This window comes from Mobula hypostoma, chromosome 3, assembly GCF_963921235.1.
Source record: "Mobula hypostoma chromosome 3, sMobHyp1.1, whole genome shotgun sequence".
NCBI lineage: Eukaryota > Metazoa > Chordata > Chondrichthyes > Myliobatiformes > Myliobatidae > Mobula > Mobula hypostoma.
In genome coordinates, this window is record NC_086099.1 from 206,770,177 (window position 1) to 206,792,111 (window position 21,935).

Here is a 21,935-nt window from a genome sequence, read left to right on the forward strand (position 1 = left end):
AGATACAAAGCAGCTTCTTTATTCGACACAACAAGGTACAGCAGGCATCTTACAGACGGAGACGCTTTCTACAGAAAGGTCTGCTAGGTCAATGTGGGCTCGATATTTATATGCTAAACACAAAGGCAATCGCTACTTAAAAAGTTACAGACAATGCTTCCTTTTGAAGCTAGATACAAACATCACACCTTCGGATTTCATACTTTCCTCTGACGCCAACATGTCTGGATTGGTATCCACAGCCTTTAGTTCAATCCACAATACATTTATTTGGCATTTCCCGTGCTAACATAGAAGACAATTAATATTTATAATGTATAGATAATACTGTCTTCGAAACTACAACATTAGGTCAAACTACCAGAAGCATCTGGTATTCACACCCTTTTAGGAAGCGCATCGTCAAACAGTTAAAATAGAAGTCTGTTGGCCAAAGTCATTTAAGTGTAAACAAATCATCTACCCAAAAAATTCACTCTAACACAATCTTTCCTTATAACCATTGCCCTCCATTCCAAGCAGTATCACGGTGAATCTATGCCACACTCTTTCCATTGCTACCACTGAGTCTACATCCAGCTGTTCTGTGCAGGATCTAAGAATGTGACCAGGGAGGGATTCCATCTCCTCTGTCTGCAGTGCAATGGACAGAATCGTGCTCTAAGAACAGATTTTACCAACATTTTGTACAAGTGCTTACATGATCCTATCCAGATGCAGAATGTCTTCTCGGTATGTCAGTTGCTCTACTCATGACTTTAAGAGTGTTGTGGACACAGTTCAGCACATCATGGAAACCACCTTCCCCTCCATGGATTCGGTCGACATTTTTCACTGCTGCAGTAAAGCGACCGGCGTTTTCAAAAATCCCACCCACCTCCCACCTACACATTCTTCTTCTCCTTCCTCCCCCATTGGGCAGAAGATACAAAAGCCTGAAAGCACCTGTCATCAGGCTCAAGGACAGATTTTATCCTCCTGTTGTAAGATTATCGAAGGGTCTTCTCGTTTGATCGAATGGACACGTGATCCAAAAATCTAGCTTGTTATGGCTTTGCACCTTATTGTCTGTCTGCACTGCACTTTCTCTGTAACCCTAATGCTTTATTCTGCATTTGATTACTCCCCACCCCCTCGTACCACATCATTGCACAGAAATCAAATGATCTGTATGGATTGCATGCAAACCAAACTTCTTCACTATACCTCGCTTGGTATGTGTGACCATAATAGAGCATTTTGCCAACTTACTGACTAAGCAAACCACGACTAATTCATAGACCATTAAGATATTTAATATCCATTCTTGGGATCTGGAAGCTGCCTGTAAGGGCAGCACTCATTGTCCCTAATTTCCATTTTCAAGTTGGTGGTGATCCGTCTTCCTGAACTTCTGCGGTCCTTTCATGAAGGTATTGCCACAATGCAGTTCCAGGATTCAGCAACGGCAAAGCATTTCTAAGTAAGGATTCTGAGAAACTGCATTGCAGTTGTTCACTTTAGCCAAGATGAATCAGTTGGAGTTGGTAATGGCTTGGCAATTTTATGACGTAAATATTACCTGCTGCTTATCAGACCATGAAATTTACACTGAGTGTTGCCACGAGAAAGCTGCATCCATCATCAAGGACCCCCACCATTCTGGCCATGACTTTTTTCCCCACTACCATCGTTGGGCAGGAGCTACAGGAGCCTTAGGTCTCACACTCCCAGTTTCAAGAACAGTTATTACCCTACAGCCATTGGGCTCCTGAGTCAGCGTGGATAACTTACTTCACTTAGATTCCACAAACTACTGACTCACTTTCAAGCACAATATCACTCATATTCTTACTTTTTTTATTTGCACAGTTTGTCTTCTTTTGCACATTGGTTATTTGCCAGTCTTCGTTTATGCATGGTTTTTCATAAATTCTATTGTATTTCTTTATTTACCTGTAAATGCCTGTAGGAAAATAAATCTTAAGGTAGTATATGGTGATATACATGTTCAAAGTTGGAAGTTCAAAGTAAATTTATTATCAAAGTACATACAGTATATGTCACCATGTGAAAACTTAAGGTTTATTTTCTTTTGGGCGTTCACAGTAAATACAAGAAACACCATAGAATCAACGAAAGACTACCCCTAACAGGACGGACAAACAATCAGTGTGCAAAAGACAGCAACCTGTGCAAATACAAAAAGAAGAAAATGAACACATAATAATAAATAAATAAGCAATAAATGTTGTGAACATCAGATGAAGAGTCATTGAAAGCGAGTTCATAGGTTGTGGGAACAGTTCATTGAAGGGTCGAGTGAAGTAGAGTGATATTATCCCCTCTGGTTCAACAGCCTGATGGCTGAGGGTTAATAACTGTTCCTGAACCTGGTGCTGTGGGCCCTGAGGCTTCTGTACCTTCTTCCTGATGGCAGCAGTGAGAAGAAAGCATGGCCTGGATGGTTGTGGACCTTGATGATGGGTGCTGCTTTCATGTGACAGTACTCCATGCAGATGTGCTCAGTGATGGGAAGGGCTTTATCAGTGGCGGAATGGGTAGCATCCACTACATTCTATAGGCTTTTCCATTCAAGAACATTGGTGTTTCTATACCAGGCCCTGATGCAACCATTCAAAATACTCTCCACCACACATCTATAGAAGTTTCTCAAAGTTTTCGATGACATGCCAAATCTTCCCAAATTTCTAAGGAAGTAGTGGCTGTACCGTGCTTTCTTTGTAATGGCACCTGTGTGCTGGATCCGGGACAGATCCTCTGAAATGATAACAGTGAGGAATTTAAAGTTGCTGACCCTCTCCACTTCTGATCACCTGATAAGGACTGGCTCATACACCTGGTTCCCTCCTTTTAAAGTCAAGAATCAGCTCCTTGGTCTTGCTGACATTGAGTGAGATGTTGTTGTAGCATCACTCAACCAGGATTTCAAACTCCCTCCCTCATGCTGATTCGTCACCACCTTTGATTTGGCCAATGACAGTGAATTTAAATATATATTTCTGTAATAAACTTACTTTGACTTTGAATGTTATCTGGATCTTGCACTATACTTGTTCGGTTGAGGTGTTGCAAATGGAATTAAGTACAGTGGATTCCTGTTAATTGGGACACTTCAGGACCAGTACATTTTGGCCCAATTAGCTGAAGTTCAATGAAAATAGTTAAAAGGTATAAAAAAGATAAACTATTGTTTAACTGAGTAACAATTTATGTATTTAAATGAAATACAGAACAAGTTATAGCAGTGCCAATACCTCTACAGTATTATAAAGCCGTATTAGTTCCGTATTGATGGACGAATTCATCTGCTGTTTTCTTTGAACAAAATTAGTACAGGCACCTAGTGCAGATAATGGACTTACTTCATACTGATTTCTTTAGAAGACTGCATCTTCCAAATATTCATTTTCATTGTAACAGTCAAGATGAATGTCAATACCTTTGTGTTTCCTAACTTGTTGAATTAGTGAAATCATTTCATTTTCACTTCCGGCCATTCCAGGGCTCAATGCTTGAATCCACAGTGAACAAAACAGTGCTGAATTCAGAATCAGAATCAGGTTTATTATCAGGGGCATGTGTCGTGAAATTTGTTAAGTTAGCAGCAGCGGTTCGATGCAATACATAATATAGAAGGAAAAAAACACAAAATAATAATACATAAATCAATTACAGTATATGTATATTGAATGGATTAAAATCATGCAAAAAGCAAAAACAATATATATTTAAAAAGTGAGGTAGTGTCCAAGGGTTCAATGTCCATTTAGGAATCGGATGGCAGAGGGGAAGAAGCTGTTCCTGAATCGCTGAGTGTGTGCCTTCAGGCTTCTGTACCTCCTACCTGATGGTAACAGTGAGAAAAGGGCATGTGTTGGGTGCTGGAGGTCCTTAATAATGGACACTGCCTTACTGAGACACTGCTCCTTGAAGGTGTCCTGGGTACTTTGTACGCTAGTACTTAAGGTGGAGCCGACTAAATTTACAACCCTCTGCAGCTTCTTTCGGTCCTGTGCAGTAGCTTCCCCATACCAGACAGTGATGCAGAATTGTTTTACTACTTATTCCTTTCTAGCCATCAGTAACAAAAATCACTGCTTTTTGAACAGAAAAGCACACAACTGATGCTATTTAAGAGCAGTTTACTCTAAACAGTGTGGTGTTTAACAGCTGCACAAGTGCACGCAACTGACACTAGTTAGAAACTGTTCAGCAGCAGTCTCCTGCTCTAATTAGACAATAGACAATAGGTGCAGGAGTAGGCCATTCGGCCCTTTGAGCCAGTACCGCCATTCACTGTGATCATGGCTGATCATCCACAATCAGTATCCAGTTCCTGCCTTATCCCCATAACCTTTGATTCCGCTATCTTTAAGAGCTCTATCCATCTCTTTCTTCAAAGCATCCAGAGACTTGGCCTCCACTGCCTTCTGGGGCAGAGCATTCCATATATCCACCACTCTCTGGGTGAAAAAGTTTTTCCTCAACTCCGTTCTAAATGGCCTACCCCTTATTCTTAAACTGTGGCCTCTGGTTCTGAACTCACCCATCAGCGGGAACATGCTTCCTGCCTCCAGCGTGTCCATTCCCTTTAATAATCTTATATGTTTCAATAAGATCCCCTCTCAGCCTTCTAAGTTCCAGAGTATACAAGTCCAGTCGCTCCAATCTTTCGACATATGACAGTCCCGCCATCCTGGGAATTAACCTTGTGAATCTACGCTGCACTCCCTCAATAGCAAGAATGTCCTTCCTCAAATTTGGAGACCAAAACTGCACACAGTACTCCAGGTGTGGTCTCACCAGGGCCCTGTACAGCTGCAGAAGGACCTCTTTGCTCCTATACTCAATTCCCCTTGTTATGAAGGCCAGCTTGCCATTAGCTTTCTTCACTGCCTGCTGTACTTGCATGCTTGCTTTCAGTGACTGATGTACAAGAACACCTTGTGGCATCGTGTCCCAAACAACGGAAGGGAATCCCAGCTATTTTCTCAATTTAGTTTTTGTTTTTTAAAAGTTGTCCCAAATAAACAGCGCCCCCGCCCCCCCCCGGCAATTAATCGATGGCCCAATTAAGTCCACTGTATTGTGCAATCATCAGCAAGGCCATAACCAAATACTTCCTTCAAGCATGTTGGCAGTGTTGATGCTATTCCTTTAATACGGATTCACTTCTACCAGAAGTAAAAATGGAAAATGCCACTAGCACTCAGCAGGTCATCTACAGTTTTCTTTGTTTAAATTGTTGCCAAGTTTCCTTGATGTTGCACAACGATTAAATGTTGCCTTGACGTCAAAGGTAGTCACTCTTAGCTCAATTCCAGGATGTTGTGGTGGATTATTGTAATTATAGTGAAGTTCAAGAACTCATCACAGTTTTTGTAACAAAAAAGAAAATAAATGAATGCCAGTCGTACTATACGGGAGAAAAGCCTTTTTACACTAAGATTTTGTGCTTATGGCTTGGGTGATAAATTGGATATGAAAAGATATGAAGAGTTAAATGAGTGATCCATTACAAATGGTCCCCTGCTCGCACTGTGCAAGATGACAAATACATTCATGAAGATACATGGAGCACTTGAGGTTTTATCTCATTATAATGATGCAATGCAAATTTAAATTCTTGATGTACATCCCAAGCCTTTAATGCTGCCGAATAGCATAAGAAAAATGTGAATTTTCTGCAAAGGCAGGTTACATAATGGAGAAAATGGTTTCATCAAGGCTTCTCATCATTCCAGCAAATCTCAGGAGCCATTTCAAAGGATATTAATATATCACCTGTTGCCTGCAAAAATAGTTTGCAACTATATCAGGACAAACACCTTCAATACGTGCTACTTAAATTTCCTTGATCATTGTGGTCTGAGCAGTGATACACCCAAGAGGATGAGCTCACACAAAGATAAGCAGCATTACTGTTAGTTAAACCTTTTCTTTCAGTAAACCCTACTGATACTCAGTAAGATTATCAATGTCTGAAGAGAAGTTATGCTCGTTTAATTCAGATTGAGCCCCATTGTTACTTGGAGGCTGCTTATCCTCAGCCTGTTATAATTTTCTAAGAATTTCAACCTTTGTGTTTTTTGCTTGTCTGTCCTTTGTCTATTAGTTGATTGAGACAGTGTCTGTCCCTATATCATTTTTTCTTTGATCCAAATGACAGATGCAAATTTTCACATGACCCTAGGTGATGGAAGGGTTATTCCGACAGCAGTGAAGCTTAATAGGAGTTTTAATGGAGGCCCCTAAATTTCTAAGCTTTTCAAAAGACTGACTGAGAAGGAACTGTTTCTACTAAATAACAGGTCAGTATTTATGGGATGCAAATTTGAGATGATTTGCCAAAAAGGTAGTAGAAAAACTGGGAAAATTATATTAATTGGTAAATTGTTGTGATCTGAAATGCTTTGCCCTAAGTCCTGCTATAGGCAGATTTTTCAGCAACAACAAGAAAGGGTAAAGTCTGGCAGAGTGGTAGTGATAGGAAGCTTGATCGGGGGACCAACAGCAGATTCTGTGACCATGAAAGAGAAGCCAAGATGTTGTGCTTGTCCCAGCTGCTATGGTCCAGGATGTCTCAGAGCGGCTGCAGGAGATTCTCAAGAGGGAGAGTGAACAGCCAGAAGTTGTGGTGCACATTGGCACCAATGACATAGATAGGAAGGAGGAGAGGTCCTGCACAGTTAGTATAGGGAGTTAGGGAAAAGCAGGACCTTAAATCAGCAGTAGCAGAACACTGAATTTGCAATGGCCATAGGATTGACTCCAATGGCAGAAAACTACTGTGCCGCACCAACAGCTTTTGGGACCGCCGGGTAAAGGAATAAAACTCGAGGAGTAATATTTTAACAAAGATGAAGGTCTTGCTCTAAGTAAGAACTGGAATTTGATTGTAAGTAAGGTGGGGGAACAGAAACCTGATTGGATGAGGACTAACCAATCAGGAGGGACAAACTACAGTGGGGGGGGGGGGCATAAATAAAGCTGGACTAGACATGCCCAAGCATCATCCCTGATGAAGATGGCAGAGTTTGTCATCGAAGCAACTGTTATAATAGATACCTGTACCCGGCTGGAAGCCCAAGAAGAGTTTATTCGACTGTCTCATTACTTTTTCCTTTTTTTTGTCTTTTTGCACTACTTATTTAGTTTAACTTTATTAAATATATATATGTATTCAATGTAACTTAGTTTTTATTTTTATGTTTTATGTACTGCAATGTACTGCCATACAACAATAAATTTCACAGCATATTCCAGTGATATTAAACCTGATTCTGATATCATATTACCTTGGCTTGTTATGCCTCTGATAGGTTCTTGATTAGTCCTGCTTCAAAGCAGGAGAATGGGGTTGAGAGGGATAATAAATCAGTCATGATGGAATGGCGAAGCAGCCTCGATGGGTCAGGTGACCTAATTCTGCTTCTATGTCTTATGGTCTTATGGTCTTAACTTACTTTAATTTTTTTCATAAAATCATATAACGGAAAAAGGCCATTCATCTCACCAAGTCCTTACCAGTCATTGTACCTACCTATGTTTCTTCCATGTACCCACATTAAGTCTGTAGCCTTCTACGCCTTATGCTTGTCTGGGTGCTTCTCAGATGTTGTGAGACCTACTGCCTCCATATTTCTTCAGGCTCAAAGGATCCTCTGTGTAAGAAAATTCTCCTTCAGATCCCTTATAAGCCAACTATCTCCCATCTTAAATCTGTTCCCACTTAGACATCTCCACCATGGGAAAAAAAAATTCTGTTTCTATCTATCCTACACATCCCCCTTTGTAATTCTGTGTACTTGTATCAGCCATTGCATAGCTTCCTTCACTCCAAGGAGGTTAAACCCAGCCTATCCAAACTGCTCCTGTTACTCCAGGTAATGTCATAGTGAATTTCCTCTACATGCTCTCTATCTTTCCTAGAGTACAGCAACCAGAACTGCACACAGAACTTAGTATTTAACCAAATCAGTGTTTTTAAAATTTGCGATGTAACATTCCAGCTTATACTCTTTGTGGCCATTTGATTAGGTATATCCTGTACCTGATTGTATATTTATGGTCCTCTGCTGCAACAGCCCATCCATTTCAAGGCTCGATATGTTGTGTGTTCAGAGATGCTCTTCTGCATGTCATTGGTGTAACACGTGGTTGTTTGAGTTATTGTTGCCTTCCTGTCAGAATGAATCAGTCTGGCTATTCTCCTCTGACCTCTATCATTAATGAGGTATTTTAACCTACAGAACTGCTCACTATATACATTTTTTGTTTTTCTCTGTAGACTCTATAAACTATTGTGCATGAGAATCCCAGGAGATCAGCAATTTTTGAGATACTCAAAGCACCCCATCTGGCACCAGCAATCGTTCCACAGTCCAGGTCACTTAGATCACATTTCTTCCCCATTCTGATGTTTGGTCTGAGCAGCAACTGAACCTCTTGACCATGTCTGCATGCTTTTATACGTTGAGTTGCTGCCACATAATTGGCTGATTAGATATTTGTATTAATAAACAGGTGTACCTAATAAAGTGGCCACTGAGTTTATATTCTATACCATGGCCAATGAAGGGCAGCATCCCATTTGCTTTTTTCACCATGTGGACGTTTACCCGTCTGCCTTCATCAACTCTCCAGAGGGCACTATTGTTTAGTTGGTATGTGCCAAATGGATCAGTTTTGGATAACTGGATTGCATTAATTGCTTTATATATGGGCAAAGTATATCTGGGATTTTTTTTCCCATACAGTCTTTTGGATAGTTACTGTACTGAGGGATGGCTAGAGGTGTGGCCTGTTGTGGAGCAAACTTGCACCTGGGACATTGTCAGCATGCACTCGTGGGGTTAATGATTACAGGGAGAAGGTAGGAGAGTGGGGTTAATAAAAATAATCATGACTGAATGGTGGAACAGACTTGATGGGCTGAATGGTCTGACTTTACTCCTTTTATTACATAGTATTATGAATTGGTCTCCATTATTGTTGATGATGGGGATGTCGTTAGAGTCTCCTCTTCCCTTGGAAGTAGCGACAGGGTAACAGTCCAAACTGGTAATCTACATAGAGCTCATGGGCTCACAGCCTGGAGTCAGAGTTGTAGAACACCGAATTCAGGCAGACAATCATTCACTCAATTGCAGGGGACTTTCTTTAGCTAGAGGCCGGAACATACTGCCACAGCAGCTGTGGAGGCCAGTTCATTGGGTATATTTAAAGCAGAGGTTGATAGATTCATGATTAGTCTGGGTGTCAAAGGTTACAGTGAGAAGGCAGGAGAATGAGGTTGTGAGGGAAAATAAATTGGCCGTAATGGATTGGTGGAGTAGACTCGATGGGCCGAATGGCCTAGTTCTGCTCCTGTAGTTTGTCTTATGGTACTTACACTAACCCTTCATTAATACTTTTTTAATTCTCTCAAATTCTCATCAACTGACCCCAGATTCTACCACGTACCTGCACACAAGGGGTAACTACCCCAGATTTTACCATGTACCAGCACACAAAGGGTAAGTGCCCCAGATTCTACCACGTACCTGCACATAAGGGGTAACAGGCATTGGCCAATTAACCTACTAACCCATATGGCTTTGGTTTGAGAGGGGCAAATGCAGTGCACCCAGGAAACCCACGCATTCACAGGGAGGACGTGCATACTCGACGCCGACCGTACCCATGGTCAGGATTGAACAGTGGTTGTTGGAGCTGTAAGGCAGCAGCTCTGTGAGCCTGTAACACTGAATGGCCTCTTTCGCTAGTGTAACCACTCTGTGTGTCAGGCACTCCTCATGCCATACTCATTGAAATTAATTGTTGTGCCTTCCTCCTTCTTGCATTGTGTTACCGCAGAGCCCTGAGTTGGGGACACAGAGTATGTCACAGAAAGCAGCCTCCCCTCTATGGACTCTGTCTGTACTGCTTGCTATACTGCAGTAAAGCATTCGGTATAATCAAAGACCCCACCCTCCCAGGACATTCTCTCTTCTTCCCTCTCTCACCAGATAGAAGATTCAAAAGCCTAAAAACACGTACCACCAGGCACAAAGACACCTTCTATCCCACTGTTTTCAGATTCTTGAATGACCTCTTGTATGATAAGATAGACTCCTGACCTCACAATCTACCACATTACGATCTTGCATTTTATCATTTACCTTCGCTTCATTTTTTGGTAGCTTTGTTATTGTTATTGTTTTACCTTATTCTATTGTGTAATGATTTGATTTGGACACAGCATGCAAGACTAACTTTTCACTGCATTTTGGTACATGTGGCAATAATAAACTGTGGGGAAAAAATAAACCACGTGCCAGCAAAATGTAGCCGGTCATCCATCTGGCATAATTTACATATTACTATTTAATCCATCTGGTATAATTTACATATTTAATTATTTATGGTTTTATATTGCTATATTTATACTCTATTCTTGGTTGGTGCAACTGTAACGAAACCCAATTTCCCTCGGGATCAATAAAGTATATCTATCTATCTATCTATCTATAGTAGATATAAGGCTGCCGATGCTGGGATCTGGAGCAACAGGCAATCTGCTGCAGGAACTCAGCAGGTCGAGCAGCATTTGTGAAGGGGGAATCATCTGTGAATGTTTTGGATCAAAATCCCTGTATCAGGGCTGAGATTGGAGGAGAGGAAATAGCCAATGTAAAGAGTGAAATGGCAATGGTGAAGCAGGGGCCAGTTGGTGATTGGTGGACTGAGGAAGGGTGTGAAGGATGATGGGAAGAAGGTACAGGTAGGTGAGGGGGACGGGTGTGGTTCAGAGACAGAGGCAGACAAAAGAAGGGCAAATGTGGCTAGGTCAGGAGAGGAAAGGATGAAGGTGGAGAAAGGAAGGGTGATAAAAAGGAACACAATGTCTACAGGAGTAAATGGGAAGTGGGCAAATATGGTGGGTAAATTTTGTGGAAAGTAAGGTAGCATAGTGGTTAGCATAACACAATGCCAAGGAAATAGGTTCAATTCTGCCGCTGTTTGTAAGGAGTTTTACGTTCTCCCCGTGACTGCGTGGGTTTCCTCTGGGTGCTCCAGTTTCCTCCCACATCCCATGAGATGTACAGGTTAGTCGCGTAGGTGTAACTGGGTGGTGCATCCTCACTAGGCCAGAAGGGTCTGTAACTGTGCTATATATCTAAATAAAATTTAATAAAAACATTGGAGCCTTCTGTGTCCTTGGCTGGACCTACCTGCGGTTTCCCGCATGTGAAGCCTAGTTTTTGTTTGTCTTCGGTCCTACGTTTACTCTTGTGCAGGGCTAGCAGTTTGTATAGCCCTGTTCTCAGTGCTTAAAGAAATAAATTAGTAACTTGTGGAGCTGTGCCCAGGCTTTGCAGCTGGCTTCTCTGCACCAGTGAACTGCAGGGCTTTTGCAGAAATTTGCAAACACTAACTCCATATATTGGCAGGTGAAATTGGCAGATCTCGATGACTTTAATCAGCCTTTCCTTTTCATTTGTTCTTGGGATCTGAATACCTGAATTTTATTAATTGGACATCCCTTAGTGGCCTGAGGACTTTGGCTACAAATGCTTCCTGGATCTGTCTCAGTGAATGTGAAAAAAGCACCACTTTCAAACATCTGCTGCATTGAGTTTAGTAAGTTCCTCTTTTGAGTTACTAACAAGAGGTCAGTTATGTTTCGCTTGGGTTGTTTTTCATAAGTATTAACAATTTTGTTGAGAATCTAGGCAGCATCAAGCTTGCGGATGATAGCAAAATTGGTGATGTGGTGGACAGTGAAGAAAATAGTCTCAGATTATAACACGATCTGGATTATCACTGTAGGACCTGAATTTTAGGGAAAGTTAAATAGTTTAGGACTAGGAGCATAGGAAGATTTCATAAAGGTACACAAAATTATGAGGGGTATACATAGGGTCAATGTAAGCAGGCTTTGTCAACTGAGGTTAGGTGAGACTAGAACTAGAGGTCATGGGTTAAGGGTGAAAGGTGAATATTTAAGGGACTATGAAGGGGAGCTTTTCACACAGAGGATGATGAGATTGTGGAATGGGCTGCCAGAAGTAGTGGAGGATGTGGGTCCAATTTCAACATTTAAGAGAGGTTTGGATAGCAACGTAGATGGGGGGAGCATAGAGGGCTATGGTCCAGGTGCAGGTCGATGGGGCAGAGTAGAGTAATAGTTCAGCACAGACTAGATGGGCCAAAAGGCCTACTTCTGTGCTGTGGCTTTGACTCTGTCTGCGAAGTTGGGCAAAGGGATGGCAGATGTAATATAACTAAGGCAAATGCAAAGTGATGCATTTTGGGAATTTAAACAAAAGAATGACTTGCACAGTAAGTAACAGGGTTCTGGAGGGTGTTGTAGGACAGAGACCCAGCATAGAAGTGCATACTTTCCTGAAAGTGGTGACACAGGTGGATAAGGTGGCGAGGAGGGCATTTGTCATGTTTGACTTAATTAGATAGAGGGTTAAGTACAAGAGCTTGGACCTCTTGCTACAGTTGTACAATACATTGGTGAGATCACATGTGGAATATTACTTGTAGATCTGACTCCATGCTCTGGGAAAGATGTGATTAAGCTAGAGAGAATGCAGAAAAGGATGTTGCTGGGACTGGAAGTTTTGATTTATGAGAAAAGACTGGATGAACTGGCACTATTTTCTCTGGAGTGAAGGAAGTAAGGCTAATAAAATTGTGATCGGATGAATTGTCACAATTCATGATAAGAGAGTAAGGGAGTTTAAAACTTATAAGACATAGGTTCAAGGTGAGATTTAAAGGAAACATAAGGGTCAAGTTTTTCTATGCAGTATGTATGGGTATATGTATTGAGCTGGTAGAGGGAAGTGGTAGAGATGGATACAATTCTAAAGTTAAAAGGACATTTGAACAGGTTCAAGTATGGGGTTGGTTTAGAGGGATATGGGACAAATGCAGGAAAATGGAACTAACTCAGGAAGACCCCTAGGTCAGCATGGACGAGTTGGGCAGAACCATCTGCTCCTGTGATGATTTACTCTGACTCCACAACTCTGTAACAAAGCATGCACTCTCTCGCTCCAAGTCAACCATGTCATATGGGACTTCAGGTTACTCTGGATAGGGGCAGTGGGGCTTGTTATGAGGTTTGAAGTCAAAATCAAATTAAAGTTATTATCAAAGTACATATATATCACTATATACTATCTTTAGATTTCTTTTCTTGCAGGCATTCACGATAGGACAAAGAAATAAAATAGAATCAATAGAAAAACAAACAAAAACAAAGACTGATAAGCAACTAATGTGCAAAAGAAGACAAAGTGTGCAAATATAATTGTTTTTAACTTATTCATTTATGGGATGTAGGCATCACCAGCTAAGCCAGCATTTATTGCCCATCACTCGTTGCCCTGGAGAAGGTGGTGATGAGCTGCCTTCTGGAACCGCTACAGTCCCTGAGGTGTAGGTACACCCACAGTGCTGTTAGGGAGGGAATTCCATGATTTTTACCCAGTGACAATGAAGGAACGGCAATATGTTTCCCAAGTCAGGCTGTTCTCGTCCTTCTAGATGGTAGTGGTTGTGGGTCTGGAAGGAGCTGCCTTAGGAATTTTGGTCTGTTGTTGCGGTGCACCTTGTAGATAGTACACACTGCTGCAACTGTTCGTTGATGGTGGAGGGATTGGATGCTTGTGGAATGGGTACCAATCAAGTTGGCTGCCTTGTTCTGGATGGTGTCAAACTTCTTGAGTGTTGATGGAGCTGCACTCATCCAGATGATCGGCTAATATTCCATTACACTCCTGACCTGAGCCTTGTAGTGGACAGGTAATAATAAATAAGTAAATAATACTGAGACCATGAGTTCGAAGTGACTCACTTGAAAGTGAATCCATAGGTTGTGGATTCAGTCCATTATTGAGGTGAGTGAGGTTATCCATGCTGATTCAAGGTTGAGGGATCCATCAATAGTCAAGAATTCATCAGTTGCTCCTAGATATTATGCTTTTATAGAACTGTATTTTTGTAGCTACTTTGATGGCCACAGGAAGTTCCAAATGACTTTACAGTTCAAAAGCTTTTCGCTCTCCTCTGCTGCAGTACAGCAGGAAATGTTAGCAGCTAATTTCTACACGAATGCCCCCACAAACGCTAATGTAACCATCTCCTGGTAACATATACATGGCTGAACAAGTTACAATAAAATATTTGCAATTGAAATAATACTAAAATGATAATATGTTACTGTTTCTTCAGAATTAATGCAAGGCTTGGATTTAACATGATCAGCTCTGAGTTGTTTAAAATGGTTATCTTGCTACTTTATAAAATCTATAGAGAAATGAATCTGCCTGTCAAACATGTACGGAATTCACTCTAAAGCCTGTCATCAATTTTAATTATCTTCCAGTATGGTTGGACCAGCTGTGACCTTCCAAGTTGATGTCAATGGTCGAAACCTGTCAACGGCTGATGTAGTGGACATCGCAGGTAGGAATATTGCTTTTAGTCTGTGTATACAATCTATGTAAAGAGCCACCCACCCAACCCCATTACCAAGAGTTAAACACACGCAGGTAAATTGACATTTAATGGAATAGACAGTCGAGAGGCTGGTGCCACAGATGGGAAATTGAAGTGTAGCATTGCTGAGTCAATTAATACAGCAGTGACTTCATTGTTTGCAGAAGAGATGGATTTGAATTAAGAGAGTAGATGTGGCACAGAATAGCGAAATCTCTGCATGTGTTGTGCTCAGAGCAAAATTAAAAACAGAACTTGAAGATGATTGTAAGCAGACAATAAGGTCATGTAGTTCATCTCTGGTAACTAGATTGCTGATTGTGGTATCTGAATGAACAACACCTACCTCAAACTGAAATCTGATGATCAGGGAGCAATGCTTTCCTGGAGACAGTCCCTGTGAAGTTGCTGGGAGTGACAAGTTGCCTGGGATGGAGGTGTTGAACTAGCTGTGATTTTATTCATGAATGCTGAACCATAAATATAAAATGTGTGTTGCAAATGGATCCTCTGAAAGTAGGAATAATTTTTCTTTTGTGGTTTATATTGGAGAGCTGTCACGGCTTTGTTGGATGTGGGTTGTCAGCATTGGGAGATCGCAAACATTTTGAAAAATGAAGAAGCAGTAATATTACTGATCCATCTGAACCCATCTGGGGTTGGAGACATTAATGGCTGCTGGGACGTTCTCAGAATCTGGCCAGCGCTTCCTTTTATCATTTCTCATAAAGTCTGTAAGGTCTGGTTGAAAATAAAGTCCATAGCCTTTCCTGTTTCTTGTCTATTGTTGGAGCTAATACAACTTTACTTCTCCTTCCCTAAACTATTCAGTGTCTTACGTCTGTAGAGTTCCATCTTCAATTTTGGCCTTTATTTTCTAATGCTCACACCTGCTTGAAGCTTTTCATCAATTCAAAAAGTAGGTAATCTCAGCTATTTTTCATCGGAATTGGATGATTTTGAATGATTCAATTATTTTGAAACAGAAATATTGAATTGTAATAGTACAGAAGGAGGCCTATTATCTCATCCAGTCTGTGGCAGCACCCATTCTGTTATCCCTTTCCCTTAGCCCCGCAAGATGACTAACCCTCAATTCCTTCCTGAGATTTGTTTGATTCTACCTTCATCACAGCAGCTTCTGTCCTGGCATTATCACATTATTGAATGTCCCCTAGTGTGATGAGATGGACTCTTGACCTCATAATTTACTTTGTTCTGGCCTTATGCCTTTTTGTCCGCACTTCCTTGGTAGCTGCAACTCTTTATTCTGCATTTTCTTATTGCCTCACTTATACTCTCTCAATGCACCAATGTGATTAAATGATATATATGGGCTGAATGCAAAATAAACATTTTCACTGTACCTTGGTATGTGTGGCATTGATAGAGAAATAGTAAATAACCCCAAAGATATTAGTAATAGGCATTGCACCCACTGTGTAGAGAAGGTTTGGTCTCCTGGGTTACAGTATTGCTATCTTTTGTCCAGAATCTTAAATCTGTACCCTGCTTCTCAAAGATCTGTATGAACAGTTTGCAAGGCATGTGTCTTGACACATGCGACAATAATACACTAATTCCAATCCAATTATAAAGAGAAAGCTTTGCTTTCTCACAACATCATTCATGATCTCTTCATCTCTATCAAATTTCCTCTTCATTTTCCATCCTGTAAACAGAAGAACTACAAATCTCCAGCATAACCATTTGCTAGAGTTTTGCTAGTTCACTTAATCTAATACTACATCTTTCTGTTTGTACTCTTTACAATACCCTAGTGACATTGAGAACGTGAGAAAACTTGCTTTCTAGCTCATCAACTAAATCATTTGCAAGTCATGTTCAGAGTTGTAGCCCCAATACAGATGCTTACAGGACAATCATAACCTCATTCCAAAAGTAAAACATGCCAACAAAGGAAGCCTAATATATAAACAGTAAATATGAGAAACACTCAGCAGGTCAGGCAGCATCTGTGGAGAAAGAACCTTCGTCAGTGTCTCAGGCTCTGCTGATCTAAGATTCTGTATTTGTTTCGGTAGTCTTTAGCCATAGGGTGGTGAATTTGTTGCCACAGGTAGCTGTGGAGGCCAGGTCGCTGGGTGTATTTAAGGCAGAGATTGATAGGTTCTTGATTGGGCATGGTATCAAAGGTTACGGGGAGAAGGCTGGGAACTGGGGTTGAGGAGGAGAAGAAAAAAGGATCAGCCATGATTGAATGGCGGAGTAGATGCAATGTGCCACATGGCCTGATTCTGCTCCCATGTCTTATGGTCTTATAGTTTGAGTTGAATCTGCGTTCCCCCCCCCACCCCCCCCGACCATTCTGTTTACTTTCTACCTCTTGCTACACAGCCAGTTTCCAAACTAGATCAGTGAATCATCTTTAGCTCTGTAAAGTTCTGCCTTTGTTAACAAGCTTCATTAGAGTATTTTTATCAAAGTAAAGTTTGCTCTGTGCACTTCCTTAGTAATTTCCTCAAAAAATGTAATTGTGTTTGTCAGAAATCTTCACAAATTCACGCTGCCTTTGTGTGTGACGGAGGATTTTCAAGGTCACTCCATTTGTAATTGTGAGCTGTAGAAAGCTGCCTTCAACAGATGTTTAACTCATTGTACCACCTTCCCTTTCTCAAGAAACTAATCTAAAGGACTGTTTTTCAAATTTCAAGAATTTAAGAAAACCATAGTTCCTCTAAAATCCTAGGATTTAACGTATCACTTCTGAGAATTTACTGCCCTTTGGTTGCATTATTTTCTTCACTGCGGTTGAGCTATTTAGTTAATTTTAGCAAAATCTGAATTTATATTAGCTTCCTTGAAACAGTCGGTTTCCGAACTTTTCCCTGATATAAAGGCTGGCTGTTCCTGTTTGACTTAGTTACATTTTGAGAGTGTCACATTGTTCCTGAGCACCATTCTCTTTTTCCTAATATGCACTCTGTGGCCACTTTATTAGGTACACCTGTACACCTGCACATTGATGCAAATATCTAATTAGCCGATCATGTGGCAGCAACTCAAAGCATGTTAGGTAAAGGAGGTACTGATAAAGCAGCCAGTGAGTATAAATGTAAGCAATTTTCATGTTGGTTTTTATGCCCATTACTTCCTTTGCAGTCTCCCTTTTTGTAGCACCTACCATCTGTTTAATCATCATGTGCTGCTCTGTGTATCTATGCCAGTTCCTAGGATCTGTCTACTGTTTGCTTTTCTTCCGTTTTTTTTCTCTTAGTTTTATGCCGTGCCTTACTTCACCGGTTTCCTTGCTGTTTTCACTTGGCAGGGAGTACATCTGATCATTCTGAGTGTAAACTGTTCCTGCATTATATCGTGCCTCCCACGGATCTACTGTGATTTCACCCATTTGCAGATTGGTCTAATTTACTGCAGGGCAGTGTCTGTCTCACCGCACATGGTAAAATAACAAGTTTTTAATGGTGTCTAGATCTTAGCTCTTTTACACTTCTACCTTTTGAGCACTTTGCTCAGGTCAATAATTTTATGATTGCTATCAAATGAATATTCAAACACTTTAGGCTTTTAACTAGACTTTTATCTCGAGGCTGATGCAATAGGGGACATTGAAAAGGTGACTGCCCGGTAGCTCAGGCATCCGCCAACATGAATTGCTTTGAGTTGCTTGTCATAGCACGTGACCAGCCTCTCAGACAAACTTGACCCACTGCAGTCTGGCTTCTGCTGAAACTGATCTCTGGAGGACACCATTTCCCTGGCCCACACTCATCTCTGGGGCATAAGAACAGTAAAAACACCTATGTTAAACCATTGTTTATAGCTGACAGCTCTTACTGAGGTACATGGATGTAAGGAAAATGGAAGGTTACAGATTATGTCGGAGGGAAGGGTTAGATTAATTGTGGTGGAGGCTTGTATCAGTGGGCACAACATCATGTGCTGAACGGCCTGTACTGTGCAGTACTGTTCTATGTTTCACCAATTATTAAGTCTGATTCTACCTGCCACCTTGTTCATAGTAGACCAGGTTGCTATGGATACTCTTACTCACTACAACTCTGAACTGATCCCACAACCTAGAAGGACTTGCCTACGTTCAGTGAATCTACAACGCTTGTGTTTACTTCTCCTGTTCTCAGCATTATTTATTTTTTATTTGCACAGTTTGTCTTCTTTTGCATATTGGTTATTTCTCAACTATATGTTGGTAATGTATAATTTTTCATACATTCTGTTGTATTTTTATTTGCCTATAAACGCCTGCAAGAGAATGAATCTCAATATAGCATATGGTAAAATATACGTACATACTTTGACAATAGGGTTGCTAACTTTCTCACTCCCAAATAAGGGACAATAGTAGCAGTCAAATACGGGACACTTGTGTTTACCCCGAGAAAGACTACCATGACCATGAAGCCTTGCGCAGGCACCTGTGTGCGCATGCATGAACTGCGCATTATGTGACGTGCGCATGCGTACGTGCCGATTTTTTTTCCACAAATCGGTTTCAGCTTAATCTTCCCGACTACATTGTACATACATTATTTCTACTTTATATAGGCTGTGTATTTATCATATCATTCCTGCTTTTACTATATGTTAGTGTTATTTTAGGTTTTGTGTGTTATTTGGTATAATTTGGTAGGTTATTTTTTGGGTCTGGGAACGCTTAAAAATTTTTCCCGTATAATTTAATGGTAATTGCTTCTTCACTTTACGCCATTTCGGCACAAAAGGTTTCATAGGAATGCTGTACGTTAGTGGGGGAAATACGGGACAAGGGCGGTCCCGTATGGGACAAACCAATTTAGCCCTATATACAGGATGTCCCGGCAACCCTATTTGACAATAAATTTGACTTTAACTTTGGAAGACTATCCTGAACAGACTTTCCTATTCCTCATTTTTTTTTATAATATGTTATCTGCTAATCTCTATTATGTCCTCTCTTTATCGAAGCGATTTCATCTTTAATGATTAAGTCCACACCCCCTTTCCCATTCAACATCTTTCTTTTATCATGTCATCTTTCTGGTGCATGTTATCTCCAGCTTCATTTAATTTTTAACATTTGTAAGACCTAAGATATAGGAGCAGAATTAGGCCATTTGGCCCATCAGGTCTGCTCTGCCATTTCATCATGGCTGATCCATTTTTCCTCTCAGCCTCAGTCTCCTGCCTTCTCCCCATATCCCTTCTTGCCCTGACCAAACGAGAATCTATCGACCTCTGCTGTAAATATCATAAAGACTTTGCCTGCACAGCAGCCTGTGGCAAAGAATTCCACAGATTCACCACCCTCTAGCTAAAGAAATTCCTCTTCATCTCCATTCTAAAAGGACACCCCTCTTTTCTGAGTTTGGGTCCTCTGGTCTTAGACTCTCCCAGCAATGGAAACATCCTCTCCACAATCACTCTATCAAGGCCTTTCACCATTCAATAAGTTTCAAAGAGGTCATCCCTCATTCTTCTGAGTGCAAGTGAATACAGGCCCAGAGCCATCAAACGCTCTTCATATGACAAGCCATTCAATCCTAGAATCATTTTTGTGAACCGCATTAGAAGCCTCTCCAGTTTCAGCACATCCTTTCTAAGATAAGGGGCCCAAACCAGCTCACAATACTCCAAGTGAGGCCTCAGCAGTATTTTATAAAGTTTCAACATTACACCCTTACTTTATATTCTAGTCCTCTTGAAATGAATGCTAGTATTGCATTTGCCTTCCTCACCACAGACTCAACCTATAAATTAATCTTTAGAGAATCCTGCACAAGAACTTCCAATTCCCTTTGCATCTCAGTTTTTTGTATTTTCTCTCCATTTAGGAAATGGTCACCCCTTTCATTTCTTCTCCCGAAGTGCATGACCGTACACTTCCTGACACTGTATTCCATATTCCATTTTTTGCCCATTCTCCTAATCTGACTAAGTACTTCTGTAGCCTCTTTACTTCCTCAAAACTACCTGCTCCACCAGCTATCTTCATATCATCTGCAAACTTTGCCACAAAGCCATTAATTCCATTATTCAAATCATTGACATATAACGTAAAAAGAACCAGTCCCATCACAGACACCTGTGGAATACCACTAGTGATCGGCTGCCAGTAAGAAAAGGCTCCTTTATTCCCAATCTTTGCCTCCTGCCAATCAACCACTGTTTTATCCATGCTCGAATCCTTCCTGTAATACCAGGAACTTGTTAAGCAGCCTCATGTGTGGCATCTTGTCAAAGGCCTTCTGAAAATCCAAATACACAGCATCAACTGATTCTCTTTTGTCTATCCTGCTTGTTATTTCTTCAAAGAATTCCAACAGATTTGTCAGGCAAGAATTTCCCTTAAGGAAACCATGCTGACTACAACTTATATTATCATATGCCTCCAATTACCCTGAGACCTCATCCTTAATAATTAACTCCGAATCTTCCACTGATGGCAGACTACCTGGCATATAGTTTCCTTTCTTCTGCCTGTCTCCCTTCTTCAAGAGTGGAGTGACATTTTCAATTTTCCAGTCTTCCAGAACCATTCCAGAATCTAGTGATTCTTGAAAGATCATTATTGATGCCTCCACAATCTCTTCAGCCACCTCTTTCAGAACCCTGGCGTGTACACCATCTGGTCCAGGTGTCTCATCTATCTTCAGACCTTTCAGTTTCCCAAGAAACTTCACTCCAGTTATGGTAACTTCACACACTTCGTGCCCCCTGACACCTGGAACTTCCACCATACTGCTAGTGTCTTCCACAGTGAAGACTGATTGAAAATCCTTGTTCATTTTCTTCTGCTATTTTATTGTCCCCATTACTACCCCTCCAGTATCATTTTCCAGCAGTCCAATATCCACTCTAGCCTCTCTTTTAAGCTTTATGGATCTGAAGAGACTTATGTTATCCTCTTTTATATTATTGGTGAGCTTACTTTCGTATTCCATCTTTACCTTCTTATTGACCTTTTTAGTTGCTTTCTGTCGGTTTTTTAAAACTTCCCAATCCTCCAATGTTTGCTCTATTGTATGTCCTCTCTTTGGCTTTTGTGTTGGTTTTAACATACCTTGTGAATACTTCTTCCTCTTTGGGATGTATATATCCTGTGCCTTCCAGATTGCTTCCAGAAATTCCAGCCACTGCTGCTCTGCTGTCATCCCTGCCCGTGTTCTTTTCCAATGAATTCTGGCCAACTCCATGCTCATCCTCTTTTCCTTTACTCCACTATTATACTGATACAACTGACTTTAGCTTCTCCTTCTCAGATTTCAGGGTGGATTTGAGCATAGTATGGTCACTTTTCCCTTTTTTTTACCTTAACCTCTCTAATCAATTTTGTTTCATTGCACAACACCCAATCTAGAATAGCTGATCCTCTCGTGAGCTCAACCACGAGCTGCTCTTAAAAGCCATCTCATAAGCAGTCTATAAATTCCCCCTTCTATAATCCAGCACCA

At 40.9% G+C, this 21,935-nt stretch overlaps 1 protein-coding gene across 2 annotated transcripts in view; it reads left to right on the plus strand.

Annotated features, from left to right (window-relative positions):
• ptprn2 (protein tyrosine phosphatase receptor type N2) overlaps positions 1-21,935 on the plus strand; it is a 1,069,199-nt gene that overhangs the window by 506,680 nt on the left and 540,584 nt on the right. For both annotated transcript variants that reach the window (XM_063044415.1, XM_063044416.1), the window contains one exon: positions 14,393-14,472. In XM_063044415.1, coding sequence (XP_062900485.1) covers positions 14,393-14,472 — 80 coding nt within the window. The remainder of the gene's footprint in view (positions 1-14,392; positions 14,473-21,935) is intronic.